This window comes from Peromyscus leucopus, chromosome 1 (assembly GCF_004664715.2).
Source record: "Peromyscus leucopus breed LL Stock chromosome 1, UCI_PerLeu_2.1, whole genome shotgun sequence".
NCBI lineage: Eukaryota > Metazoa > Chordata > Mammalia > Rodentia > Cricetidae > Peromyscus > Peromyscus leucopus.
In genome coordinates this window covers 54143290-54158237 of record NC_051063.1, presented here as the reverse complement: position 1 = coordinate 54158237, position 14948 = coordinate 54143290, and the positions used below count along the sequence as shown (strand labels likewise).

At 38.5% G+C, this 14948-nt stretch overlaps 1 protein-coding gene across 1 annotated transcript in view; it reads right to left on the bottom strand.

Moving 5' to 3' along the window:
* LOC114683636 (solute carrier family 22 member 19-like) overlaps positions 1–14948 on the bottom strand; it is a 65361-nt gene that overhangs the window by 42521 nt on the left and 7892 nt on the right. Inside the window, exons 3-5 of the mRNA XM_028857957.2 lie at positions 13485–13639; positions 13215–13383; positions 3671–3794 (exon numbers count right to left, since the gene is read on the bottom strand). Coding sequence (XP_028713790.1) covers positions 3671–3794; positions 13215–13383; positions 13485–13639 — 448 coding nt within the window. The remainder of the gene's footprint in view (positions 1–3670; positions 3795–13214; positions 13384–13484; positions 13640–14948) is intronic.

Sequence of the window (14948 nt, the reverse complement as noted above, 5' to 3'; positions counted from 1 at the left end):
AGTTCAAGGCCACACTGGGAACAGAGACAGGTGTGGTGGCACATGCCTTAAACTCCAACACCAGTTAACCATAAAGGTCTGGAGGTCTGTACAGACAGACAGGAAGTGGCAGGGCTGAGCTGGAAGAGGAAGTGATGTAGCTGGGTAGAGAGGAAATGAGTTAGCAGAACAGAAAGGTATATAGGAGTGGGTATACAGGAAGTAGGTCTCTTTGGAAGCTGCGAAGTTGGTGAGGTGAGGTTAGCTGTGGCTCTTCCTATTCCTCTGGTCTCTCAGGTTTTAACCCCAATATCTGGCTTCAGGTTTTTTATTTAATAGGACCTTTTAAGATTCAAGTTACAAGTCAGATTCTTCCTCTGTGTTTTCAAAAAGCCACTGGGACCAGCCAAATGTGTGCCAGTTCTGGAATCACTGCAATAAGTTCCTTAGAGTCTAGGAGGCCTTCAGAGTCCTTTGCATAAAGCTGTGAAAGGGAAGCCTGGGTTTCAGTGGAAACCCCAAGATACGGGAAGTACCAGGGCCATAAGACATCTGCCAAGGAGAGCTGAATACAGAGAGTTGAACAAGCCTAAAAGAGATGTATGTTGCAGGTGACAAGTCTGAAATCATAGAGCTAATCTAAGCCTTTGAAATTAAATGTCTAGACACTGGACATGGGACTACAGAATTTGGTGTTTGCTCTGCTATATTTTGGTCCTGCTTTAGTCCAGTGTTTTTTCACTATGCTCCCATTTCTCCCATTTAGAATGAGGATGTACATTCTATGCCATTGTATATTAGAACTATATAACTTGTTTTGTTTTGTTTTAAATGGGGGTTACAGTTAAGAGATTTTCTTGAGTCTCAGAAGATACTTTGTCCTTTAGACTTTTGAACAATTCTCAAGACTATAAATGGCTTGTTTTCAAGTTTTAGGCTAAATTCATTTTACATTATGATATGGCCATGAACCCATGGAATCCAGAGAGTAGAATGTGGCAATTTCAATTAAAAATGTCCACCATAGCCGGGCGGCGGTGGCGCACGCCTTTAATCCCAGCACTCGAGAGGCAGAGCCAGGCGGATCTCTGTGAGTTCGAGGCCAGCCTGGACTACCAAGTGAGTTGCAGGAAAGGCGCAAAGCTACACAGAGAAACCCTGTCTCAAAAAAAAATGTCCACCATAGGCTCATATAACTGAACACTTAGTCTCCAGTTGATGATGCTATTTGGAGATGATATGGAACCTTTAGGAGGTGGATTCTTGCTGAAGGAAGTACATCACTGAGGGTAGGCTTTAGAAGTTTATAGCCTCACCCTACTTCCAATTCACTCTCTGCTTCCTGCTGCTATGCCTGTTTGCTGCCATGCCTCCCTCATCATTATGGACTCTCCCTCTGGAATCATAAACCAAGTAAACTCTTTATCACAGCAACAGAAAGAAACTAATATACTATTGTGTGATATTTTGATTGCATTCTGACAATAAAGTTTGCTTTGAGTCAGAGGTCAGAGCTAGCCACTAGCTGACCAAAATTAACCATAGAAGTTTTGGACTGAGGACAGATAGGAGACAAGAAGTAGTAAGGCAGGGCTGTGAGAGGATCTCAGGCCTTTTGGATGGGCGAACAAAAAAGATAGGAGGTCACTGTGGCTTCTCTGCCACTTCTCTGATCATTCAGGTTCTTACCTCAATACCCGACTCCCGATTTTTTTATTGATAAAGAATAATTAGATAAACGCTTCAATAAACTTTACTAGCTTTCTTCTTTTTATCTTGTCCAGAACACAAGCCCAGAGGATGGTGATGCCCTTTTTTAAGGTAGTCTTCCTAGTTCATCCTGATCAAGATGATCCTTTACAGTCATGCTCAGAAACCAAACTAATACAAATAACTCTCACAGGTATGCCTGAAAACTTGTATCCTAGGTGATTCTAGATCTTGTCAAGTTGACCATACCATTGCTTATGGTTTCCTACCAGAACTACCAGTAAGAATATATTACTAAATATATCACATGCCTTACTATCAGGATATAGAGAAATCAAGCTGACATTAAGCTTGAAAGTTTCTCCCTGCTGGCTAGCATTCACAGGACTAGAAAGTGCTCCTCAGGCATCTGCAAAAGAATTTTCATCAACAATTTATTCATCTGTAAATACTTGTGCCACACTATACATACCAGGGAAGGTATGTCTCCTTGGGCAATGTTGGCATCACTGCCATGAAATTAACAAGCCACTTTCTGATTGAAGTTGAGGCCCTGTACCACAGGAGAGAACTCATATCTGGTGCATTGAACCTAGGTAAAAACCCATAGCTGTACACATTATAGGCCTTAGTGGGAGAGTATGGTAGTCTGAATGAGAATGGCCCCCATAGGCTTATGTATTTGAATGCTTGGTCCCCACTTGGTGGAACTGTTTGGAAAGAATTAGGAGGTGTGGTCTTGTTAAATGAGATGTGTCACTGAGGGTGGGCTTTGAGGTTTCAAAAGCTATGTCACTCCCAGTTAGCTAGCTTGCTCTCTTCCACCTACCCCTTTGTCCCCTCTCCAGTGCCATGCCTTTCTGCCTGCTGCCATGCTCCACACCATAGACTCTAACCCTCTGCATCTGTATTCCCCCAAATTGAGTGCTTTCTTTTATAAGTTGCCTTGGTCATGGTGTTTTTGTCATGGTAATAGGAAAGTAACCAAAACAGGAAGCTACTGCTGCTGTTTTGGGAGCTGTTTTGTCTGGACATAAGGTACCAGTGAATTGCCATCTAAATATCTTTATTTGTGTCCATACAGCAGTGCTGCTCTCAGCTATGGTCAGAGACGCGCCTTTTTATAGTGGGTGCAGTTACTGCAAACTCAAAGCTGGTCAAAGTGCTGAAAATAGGTGGCTATCGAGTGCTCGTTTTTAAATTGGACATCTGTATCACCACTTCCAAGGCTCAAGAAACAATATGAGGGATTTAAGGGGCAAGGGAAGGGGTGGAAACATAGAATTCTATCTTCAAGGCCTTATATGGCCATTCTATGGCTTAAACTCTTAGAAGTTGTGGTTACCTGCCCAAGACCTGTCCAGATGGTCCATTCAGCATTCCATTGTGGGAAGTAGAGAGGCTTATAAGGCCATTCTCCTTCTTCAGGATTTATTGACCATTGCTAGATGGAAGGGGTCATAAAGGCCTACTGATCCACAAGACTGATAGTCAGTTAATGATTTCTGGGAGAAGAAAGACATTTTCTTCAACGGAATAGCCACTGTAAGTTGCCCACTGTCGTGTAAATAACATCTTACCCATGCTTCTAGAGTTAATCCTAATTTAACTTCTTGGTTCATACACAAAAAAGACATGAAAGTGCAAAAGGATTGTGTAAGAAGAGGAAGGGATGAGTGGGAATGAGAGAAGAATAAGAGCAATGAGTGATAAATATGATAAAAATATATAAAATACATATATGAAAATGTATATAACACTCATCATTATGTATAACTAAGATATGCTAAGAAAAAGTTTTTAAAATGAATAAATCCTGTGGATAAGTTTTTTAGAAATTAAGTCCAATAAGCAAAAGTCCCTCTTGAAATAAATATATGTATGCACTATGTATAATAGTGGCTTATTGCATTTTGACACCTAAACATATATGTATCAGGCTTGTGTTTGCTTTGTGTCGTAACAAGTCCATTATGCTCACCTCCATGGTTAGGATGTCTCCAGAATTCTTCACTCCATTTATGTGTGCAACTTTTCTAAGTTCCTTTAAGCTCTTTTGAGGTTTGTTGATCACAATCAGCCACCGAGCCGACTCTGACATCCACCTGCTCAAGAAGATGTTGAAAGTAAAATCAATTTTCATTTGGTCATTTCTTGCACCACATTTGTCCTTGGGTAGTTTTATTATTAGTCTAATGGTTAGTTCATTCTGTTATAGCAGTAAATATAATCCTATGTTGTCTGGTATCGTCACTAGGAAACAATTCACCCATGCAATACACCTGTACTTCTGGAATGCAGAACCAGAGTCATTTTGGTCTCCCTGCCATGATTTGAATGCAAATTTACATGGAGTTCACTGAACTGGAATATAAGGGACACCTATATAGCACTTTGCCTATGCAAAATGCAGGAATGCATTTATTCATATTTTTTCCTAAATTAAGAACCTCTGGAAAATTTTGCATAGTAATTATACCATCTGAATTGCATTCGTTCCTACACCAAGAACCTGATAGTATCTAGCCACTCATTAAAGATGAACCTGACTCAGTTGCTCACCTATATAATGGGAACTTCAGTACTACAATGTTGATTGATGTGTTGTAAAGATTTAAATTATGTGAATGAGTCTGACAGATTTACTCCTTTGTCTATAAGAACTCATCTCACTGTATCAGACCTATAAGCACCTCTTAGAGTCATTTCTAACCTTCTCTGTTGGTCTAATATTCTAACACTTTTTAAGTGTTTTTAAAAGAGGAAAGGGTATGATTTTTCCTCTGGGAGCTAAGCCCCACATAGCCCCTTGCACTAAATAGGGGATCCCAGCTTTCCCTGCTCAGGCTCATTCAGGCAGCTCTGAAACTCACTGAACCAACCTAAAGAGGAAAATTACATCTCAAGCATACTAAGACTTAGTCCTCTCCTGAATATTGTAAGTATCTCTAGTAAAAGAAAAGGCAGCCTGAACAAAAAAAGAGGAAGAAATAAACACTCAGCCAACAAAGTTCTCCAACTGCTTCAGTCCCCACTCAGAAACAAGATAAACCAAGACAACATGACTCTTCCAAAAATTACTAATCCCAAAATAATGATCCATTATAAAAATGAGCAGAAAAAATCCCAGACAAATAATTCAACATAATTATCATAACTAGATTTAGCACTTCAAATAATATGTGAATATGCTCCAAGAGAAAAAAAAAACAAAGATAGAAATAAAATAAAGTCTATGCAAGATATAAAAACAGAATTCAGTGAAGAAGTAGAAGAAAAACTAAGCTGAAATGATACTGAAAATGAAAAATTCAATAATTAATTCAAATAGAAACCTCAGTGGAACCCAGGCTGGCATCAAACTCATGATCCTCCTGCCTCTGCCTCCTTCAGCAAATCCTACTGGTGTGTGCCACTACAACAGGCTGTTAAGCTTAAATTTTTAGTTGGACTCCTAACAATGGGAATGGGGATGTCTCTAAATATTTTGCCTGCTTGTGGGACCTTTTTTCTCCTACTGGGTTGTCTTGATATGAGGACTTACGCCTAGTCTTACTGAATCATGTTATGCCACCATCAGTTGATGTCACTGGGAGGCCTGTTCTTTTCTGAAGGGAAGTGGAGGAGCAGTGGATGGGGATGGAGGGCAGACTGAGAGGATGGAAGGGAGGGGAGGCTGTGGTCAGGATGTATTGTATGAGATAAGAATAAACTAAAGTAAATAAATAACAATTTTGTAGAGAAAAAAACTCAGTAGAAAGCCTCATCAACAGAATGGATGATGCAGAAAATGAAGTGTTAGGGATGGAAGACAAGGTAGAAGAAACAGGTCATTCAGTGAAGGTCAATGATACATTTTTAAATATACATGAAAGGATTGTTGCTTGCAGAGTTCCACATTTTTTGCCAACTTCAAAGGAAGCTGAGGGCCCATGAAAGGGCCTGTTTTTAACTCCAGGTTAATACTACAGGTGTGCTGGTGGCACACACCTTTAATCCCAGTGCTCATGAGTCAGAAGCAGACAGATTTCTGTGATCTTGAGGCCAGACTGGTTTACAAAGCTAATTCCAGGACAGCCAAGGCTTCACAAAGAAACCCTGTCTCAAAAAAAAAAAAAAAAGAAAGAAAGAAAGAAAGAAAGAAAGAAAGAAAGAAAGAAAGAAAGAAAGAAAGAAAGAGGGGGGTGGAAGAGAGAGAGAGAGAGAGAGAGAGAGAGAGAGAGAGAGAGAGAGAGAAGAGAGAAAGGAAGAAAAGACTACAGATGTGTGGAAAGTTCCACATCTCCTAGTAGCTCTAGCAGTAGCTGAGAAACTAGGGTGAGCCAGATATGACTCTGGTAAAGACCCCAGGCATGTAAAGAGTTCCTTAACTCACAGCAAGAGCTGCAAACCCAGTCAAGAGGGCCTCACTGACACAGGACAATATCTGACCCTCAGAGAAACAATAGAACTAGATCTTCCAGCCCTAAAAACCAGTCCCAGAGAGAAAAGGAGCATCTCAGCTCTAGTAGAACTTTACTGAAACTTTTAAAGGAGACATAACTTTAGTAAATAAAAATGTAAAAGAGGCCGGGCGGTGGTGGCGCATGCCTTTAATCCCAGCACTCGGGAGGCAGAGCCAGGCGGATCTCTGTGAGTTCGAGGCCAGCCTGGGCTACCAAGTGAGTCCCAGGAAAGGCGCAAAGCTACACAGAGAAACCCTGTCTCGAAAAACCAAAAAAAAAAAAAATGTAAAAGAATAAAGGAAAACACAACCAACAAATTAACTCCAGATGTGCAAGTCCCATAACAGAAATAGAAATAAAGTGGAAGACCAACACAGCATTTCTCCTCCACAAGTCACTGCTCCCATAATAATGGCACCTAATTGTTGCAGAATATTTGTTTAACTATGCAAAGATGTGTTGCATTTGTTTACACTGTGGAACATTATTTTAACTATGTAAAGATATGTTGCGTTTATTTGTGTAAAGATGTGTTGCTGTTTCACCTTGCCTGCCTACGGCGCCTGATTGGTCTAATAAAAAGCTGAACAGCCAGTAGTGAGGTGGGAGGTATAGGCAGAACTTCGGGGCAGGGAGAGTGAGGAGGAGGAGGAATTTAGGCTCAAGGGAAGAAAGAAAAAGGAGATGACATGGAGATGCCAGGGCCAGACAGACAGACACAGAGTAAGCAGAAAAGTAGGACATAGAATGAAGGAAATGTAAAAATCCCTGAAGCAAAATGCAGATAAATAGAAACAGGTTAAATTAAGTTAAAAGAGCTAGTAGGACAAACCTAAGCCAAGGCCGAGCATTCATAATTAATAAGTCTCCGTGTCTTTATTTGGGAGCTGGTTGGTGGCTCAAAGAAAATACTAACTACAAATGGCACCCAACAAGGTGCCCCAATTTCCACATAGGGCCTGAGAAAGCTGAAGAAAAAAGAGAGGAAACAAGCTAAAGAACAAAAACAGAAAAAAAAAAGGATGTGGCTCCTTTAAGAGGCACTGCAGTACAGCCGAGCTTGGAGCAGCCAGCACACTAAGTAGAAACAGCAAACTGGTGACCCAAAGAAAACGCCAACTCCGCCAAATGAAAATAACTTGGAAGGACTACTGAACAAAGAATTCAAAGGAATGATTATAAGTATGTTCAAACAAGTCAAAGGAGACATAAATACACTCCTAGAGAACAAAAACAAAGAGATGAAGGAATGAGGAGCTTGTGATGGCTTAAATAAGATGGTCTAAAGCACTCGAATAGTTGATCCCCAGTTGGTGGCGCTGTTTGAATAGGTTTAGAAAATGTAGCCTTGTCGCTGTGGGTGGGCTTTAACAGTTTAAAGATTCATATTGTTTCTAGTTCAATCTCTTGGCTTCCTGTCTGTAATTTGAGATGTGAACCCTCAGTTTTTTCTAGAAGCCTCCATGCCTGCCGCCTGCTGCTACGATAGACTCTTATCCTTTTAGAACCATAAACCCTTCCTTCTGTGAGCTGCCTTGGTCATGGTGTTTTATCACAGCAACAGAAAAGCAGCTAGTACAGAAGTCAATCCAACGAGTGAAAATAGAGACAGGATTACTGAAGGAAACCAAAACTGAAATAATGCTAGGATTGAAAAACTCAGTAAGCCAAAAAAAAAACTCAGTAGCAACCCTCACTGATAAAATGGACATGTGACAAAAAAGAGTATCAGAAATGGAAGACAATGAGAGGAATTGGATCACTCAGTAAAAGTCAATAGTAGATTTAAAAAGAAGTAGGAACAGAAAGTGGAAAGGATCTGGACCGCCACGGAAAGACTTAACCTTCAGATTATGGGCACAGAAGAAGAACACCATAGCAAAGACATGAAGAATATTTTCAATAAAGATCATATCAGAAAATTTCTTAAACTTAGAGAAAAAAATGGTCCTCCAGGTATAAGAGGCCTACAGAACTCCAACTAGATGGGGCCAGGAAAAAGAAGGCCCCACAACATATTGTAGTTAAAACATTAAAAACACAGACTAAGAGAGAAAAGTCACATAATTTATAAAGCAAACCCATCAGAATAATTCCTGATTATCTCACAAAAACTTTTTGACCCAAAGGAGCTTGGAAAGATATATTCCAACTTCTGAAAGACAACAATTATTCACCAAGAATATTATAATCAGCAAAACTATCTACTAAAATTAATGAAAAATTAAAACTTTTCATGATAAAAACGGATTTAAGGAATTTCTGACCACTGAGCCAGCTCTACAGAAGACACTAGAAGGAATATTTGCTCTCAAGACAAGAATGAATACACACAAGAAGTCACAGGGAATAAATGAACAATTTCAGAACAATTCATCTAAAGAGGTCTAAGAAAAGAGCATAAAAACAAAAAAATGACAGAAATAAATATACAAAATTCAATAATAATATTAGTGGTCTCAGTTCCCCAATAAAAAGACAGGGACTAACAGATTGTATTAGAAAGCAGAATCTCTTTTTGCTGCTTCCAAGTAACAAAACTTAAAAACAAAAATAGATATCCCCTTAGAATTAAAAAGTGAAAAGGTGGATTCTAAACAAATGGACCCAACAAACATGTAGGCATAGATAAATATTCTAATATCTGACTAAACAGATTTCAAAACAAAACTAATCAGAAGTGATAAAGTAAGTCATTCCATACTCATTAACATAATAATCCACCACAAGATACTATAATTCTAAATATATATGTGCCAAAAACAACGGCACTCAATTTTATAAAAGAAATAATATTAATTCTAAAATCCCAAATTGACTCCCATTCAGTGATAGTGGGTGACTTCAATACTCCAGTCTCTTCAGTACATAGATCAGAACAAAAAAATAAAATAAAATAATAACTGTTTTTAAAAACAAAAGAATAAGAGGCCCCTCCAGCCACCAACCTGAGGCCCTCCCCCACTTTCTCAGTGCCTTCTACCCTTTCCCCAATTCCCCATCCCTTCCTTGTCACCGTGTCCCAGACCTCAAATCAGGCAGAGACTCCCTGCCAAACCAGAGGGACACCAGAAGTACAACCTCCAACTCCAATGGAGACACCCCCTCCCACCTCACCCTACCCAACTCTGTTCAACTACAGGCCACAGGCCAGAAGACCAAGAGGAAACAGAAACCAAGGAACAAAACACCAATCCAAAAATCACAAACCCAGAAACAGGCACCTAGACCTATAATCATCCCTAACTCAGATGCCTGGACCCTAGCATAAGAACACAATCAACAAAAGCCAAGGCAAAATGTCACTACCAGAGCCTAGCTAGCCTACTACAGCAAGCCCTGAATATTCCAACACAGCTGAAGCACAAGAAAAAGACCTTAAAACCAACTTTATGATGATGATAGAGGTCCTTAAAAGAGAAGTGAATAAATCCTTAAAGAAATCAAGGAAAAGACAAACAAAAAACTGGGGAAATGAGTAAATCCCTTAAAGAAAACCAAGAAAAGACAAACAAACAGTTGAAGGAAACAAATAAAACTGTTCGAGACCCAAAAATGGAAATAGAAGCAATAAAGGAAACAAACTGAGGGGATTCTGGAAATACAAAACCTAGGTAAGGAAACAGGAACTACAGACACAAGGATCACCAACAGAGTACAAAAAAAAGGGAAGAATCTCTTTATTTTGTGAAAGAAAAAGGAAGAATCTCTTTATTTTGGGAAAGAAAAAACATTAAAATTGTTCTCAATTTCACTAAGTCAATCATTTAAATGAGATAAGTTTTTTCTTTTATGTCTAACATATTCATGCATCTGTTTAAAACATAAACATGCTATAAATGTTAAGAGCTAACATATATGTTGCACCTCCAATATTTTAGGTGTTTTATTTATATGTAAAAATCTAAATTAAAAATTAGTATGAAATAACATAAAATAAAATGAACATAACAAGCATTTAGAGAACATTCTACTCAAACAATAAATAGCATACATCCTTTGCAGTGGCAGCCCATGGAACTTTCCTCAAAATCAACTACATATTAAGACACAAAGCAAACCTCAACAAATATAGGAAAACTTAAATAAACAACCTATATTCTATCTGACCACACAGAAATAAAGCTGAGTATCAATAGCAATAGAAACTACAGAGAGTACACAAATTCCTGGAACCTAAATAATGACTGGGAGGAAATCAAGAAGGAAAATTTTAATTGCTAAAACTGAATGAAATAAAAACACAACATACCAAAATCTATGGAACTTAATAAAGGCAATCCTAAGAGGGGACTTTGTAGTACAAGTGCCTATATCAAAAAAATTTGAGAGATTTCACGTTAATAATTTAATGGTGTATCTTAAGGCCTTGGAAAAACAAGAACAGACCAATCCCAAAAACAGTGGATGGAATAGATAATCAAAATCAGGGCCAAAATTAATTAAGAAAAGAAAACAAAAACTTAGAAAGACAAGCAAGATTGGCAAACCCTTAGCCAAATTAATCAAAAGAGGGAAGTGACCCAAATGAGGAAAATTAGAAATGAAAGTAGAAACATTATAACAGATACCAATGAAATTCAGAAAATCATGGGGACATATTTTTAAATCTCTTGTCCATTAAATTGGAACATCTAAAAGAAATGGACAAATATCTAGTTGCATGAAACATAACAAAATCAAGCCAAGATGAAATAATTTAAACAGGTCCATAGCCAGCAATGAAATTGAAGCATAAATAAAATCGTCCTGACCTAAAGAACTCTAGGCCCAGATGCATTCAGCACAGAATCCTACCAGAATCTCAAGGAACTAACACCAATACTTTTCAAATTATTCCATAAAATAGTTAAGGAAGGAACACTTCCAGACTCTTTCTACAAAGAATTATTGATGTTTTGCTGTGGGCTCAGATTGTCAAACTCAGTTTATATTCATATTGTCGTTAGTTAGACAAACTTGTTGTTGAAGAGGGCAGCGGTTAATGCAGAGCATCATAACTCTTCAGGATGTTGAGAATAAGTGACTGAGTTCTCAGCCATAGATGGGACATCTCTATCAACACTTCCCCACCCAGGGTTCAGGGAAAGCGGTGAAAGAGGAAACAGGAAGAATGTAAGCACTAGAAGGTGGAAAGGAGAGCTGTGGAATGCTTTCCTCTCAACACAGCATGGCTGTTTTACCTGATCTCACAGCACACAAGATCAAGCCAGTTAAAAATTCTAGCAGGAAGGGGGATGGGCACCCCAAGTTCCACCCCTAGCTTAGGATTTATTGGCAGTTGATGGCTATTGGAAAAGAGAAAGTCACTTTAGGAATATGGTCACTGATAGCTTCCTCCATAACCCAGCGGATGACCCTACACCCAGGAGCACATGGGCAGTGCTCATTGGACTCAGAGAGATAAATATGTAAGTATAAATAGTACATAAAGCTGGGAAGATGTGATTGGGGTCCTGGTGGGGGCTGGAAGGGGATAGTGAGGTATGGATGTGATCAAGATACATTCTATTCAAGTATACAGTGTATACATGAAAACTTCAAAGAATAAACTTTTTGAAAATTTGAGATACATACATCGTATTTGGATATCTAGTAAAAATTTTAAACTGTCAAACCAAAAAAAAAAAAAGTGAGACAGACTTGGTAGCACACACATTAAATCCTAGCACGAGATGGGCAGAGGCAGATGGATCTCTGTGATTTCACGGCCAGGATGGTTTACAAAGCAAGTCCCAGGACAGCCAGAGCTGTGTGGTGAGACTCTGTCTCAAAAAAAAATTTTTTTAATTAAATTAAAATTTAAAAAATGGAAAGGAAAAAAAAGGGTATGTAAAGAACAAATAAGATGAATGAGTCATTCTGCCTACCGTTGTTTTTAAGATTTTCTTTTTATTTGCTTTACTTTTATGTGAAAGGGTGTCTTGCCTGTTCGTACTTCTGTGTACCACAGGAATGCATGTGAAGAAGAGAGCATCAGATTCCCTGGAAGTGGATAAGTGGTTGTGAGCTACTATGTAGGTGCTAAGTATCAAACATTGGTCCTCTGGAAGAGCATCCAGAACTCTTAACCACTGAGCCATCTCTCCAGGCCCCTGCCTACAGTTTTAATCTAAAGAAATCATGTATGTTCTTCTTTCATTAAACAGTGAGGATAAATTTACTTCCTATCTTTTATCCATATCACCTGCAAAGATAAATGTCACAACAGTTTCCAAAATGTTTTTCTTTTTACAGTTACTCATACAAACTACAGTAACAGCAATCGAATCTTTAAAGATTTTCCTGTAATGAAATGAAATATTTTTGCAAAAATTCTATTATAACCTGAGTAAATAAAGCTTGGTAGCAAAGACACACAGAAAGACCAAGAACATTCTGATAAGGACTCATTGCTACTCTCTCTTTTATAGGGTAGTTTTTTTCCTAGTAAATAAAATTAACTTATCTATAATAAAGTTTAAATATCAAATAGTACACATTTTTATTAAGTATACCATATTTAATAGTGATACTATGTATGTATTGAATATTCTTCCTCAGAAATTACCAATTTTCCATAGTATGAATACAGGGGATACATTTTATCCAGTTATTAATAAAAAATCAGAACTCACAATTAGAAACTTCATATAAATAATGAGTTCTCAGTATAACTATATCTCTTGTTATACATGTATATAATTTTATAAAAATACTTATAATCAGGGCTGGAGAGATGGCTCAGGGGTTAAGAGCATGGGCTACTCCTCCAGAGGTCCTGAGTTCAATTCCCAGCAACCACTTGGTGGCTCATAACCATCTATAATGAGATCCAGTTCCCTCTTCCAGACTGCAAGCAGAACACTGTATACATAATAAATAAATAAATCTTTAAAAAAAATACTTATAATCTTAAATTCAAGTTTAATTCAGTATCCTTGGTTCATCTGAGAGTCCTGCTTGTCCTCATGTCACAAAATACAAAGTGGAGCACACGCTGTCAGGTGCAGACCAAGAACAAATGCATTTCTTTTGTCCTGATTCCATGTGCATTGTCATCCAGGATTCCATAAGACAGAAGAGAAAGGAAATTCATACCTTGTGGGTACAAGTAAGAAAAATATTGGTACAGACAGTGCCAGCTGGATGTGGTGCCAGGATTGAACAGCAAAAGCCAGGCCTGCCAATGTTACCTGCCCAGTCGCTGCAGCGCATAGCAACAGTGCTGTTGCCATGGCTTGGAATTTAGGTTTCGTCCATTCTATTACTGAAAGAAAAGAAAGTGAATCTTGACTTCCAATTAAGGTGGGAAGGACATCCAGGTCAAAACCAAAGCTTGGAAAATGTCCATCAAAAGCTTTGACTTACTGAGCAAGCCACTGTTTGTTGAAAAAGTTGAGACGGAAACCCCTGCCAGGAAACGTAGTGTGCAGTAGATGAGGAAGGTGGGGGCAAGTGCTGCACAGGTTTCAGTGACAGCTGCTTGCAGTAAAGCACATATGAAGAGTAACCTCCTCCCAAACCTAAAGGAAAGGGAGGATTAGATTATGGGAACAGTGCAGTTGGCATACAAATTGAAGACACTTTAAAATGATAATCAAAAAGTAACCAAGAGTATATCCTGCAAAGCTACTTTCTGTGCTTGTAAACAGTATGAACCAAAGCCTTTTCTCTGATTTGTTACTAGTATTTTTCCTACTAATTCAAGCCACAAGATGGGTATAGAACATTGGAGTTTTAACATAATATAAATACCTCTTAGTAAATTATGCATTTAACATGTATACTTGTTCCGTTGCTATGACAAAATACTTGATACTTGATTAAACCAACTTCAGGGGAGAAGGATTTGACTTTGGCTCACAGTTCCACATAGTACACACATCGTGGGGGAGGCATGGTGTAGTGGTTCCATGGTAGCAGGAGAATGTAAGAGTTTCTCACATGGTGACTGATCCCGGCAGCAGAGTTCAGACTTAACCTAGAAGGTGCTATCGCCATCAGGTCTACTGTGAAAAAAAACCAACTCAACTCTACCAGTCAGCCTCCACCACCAAATGTTCCATAACTTCCCAAAAGACTTCCATCGAGTAGAGGGACAAAGAATTCTGTGGGTGATACTTCACATTCATACCAGAAAAGAATAGATTACACACAGTATTTCATATTGTTATCAAAATCAGCACTTGGGCATCCAGGACCTCAGTGCCTGTGATTAAAGTGGTATCACAGAACATCTGTGAATATCTGATGGTAGCCTGTATCAAAGCTTCTCTCTGCTGAGTTTAGATTTAATGACCCTGAACAACACTGCATTTCCTTGTGCAGGTATTTAAAAGTCACGATGCAGGCATAAGAACTAGTACAAAGGTCTAAAGAAATAATTAAGCCAGATGAAGAATGAAGAAATACAAAACAGAAAGAACCAAAAAATCAATATTCAGAGTTTTATTGCCAACTAGAAGAGAAATCCTTTCTGACCAGTTGAACAAAAGCATGTGTACTGATTTTTACATACGTTGGGTAACTAGGGAACCACTATGTGGTATCTGCTACTCTCGACAGCATATTTACATTGTGACATTAATTATACATTCTATTTTATGCACATTTATATAACATATTCATAATTTTTAAATGTGTGCTTCAATTTAGAACAAGGAATGAATTTAAAAAAGTGGTGTTTTAGATGAAATGATAAAATGATAGTCTTGGTAAAACTTGGTCAGTCAAGCCAGGCGTTGGTGGCACACGCCTTTAATCCCAGCACTCAGGAGGCAGAGCCAGGCGGATCTCTGTGAGTTTGAGGCCAGCCTGGGCTACCAAGTGAGC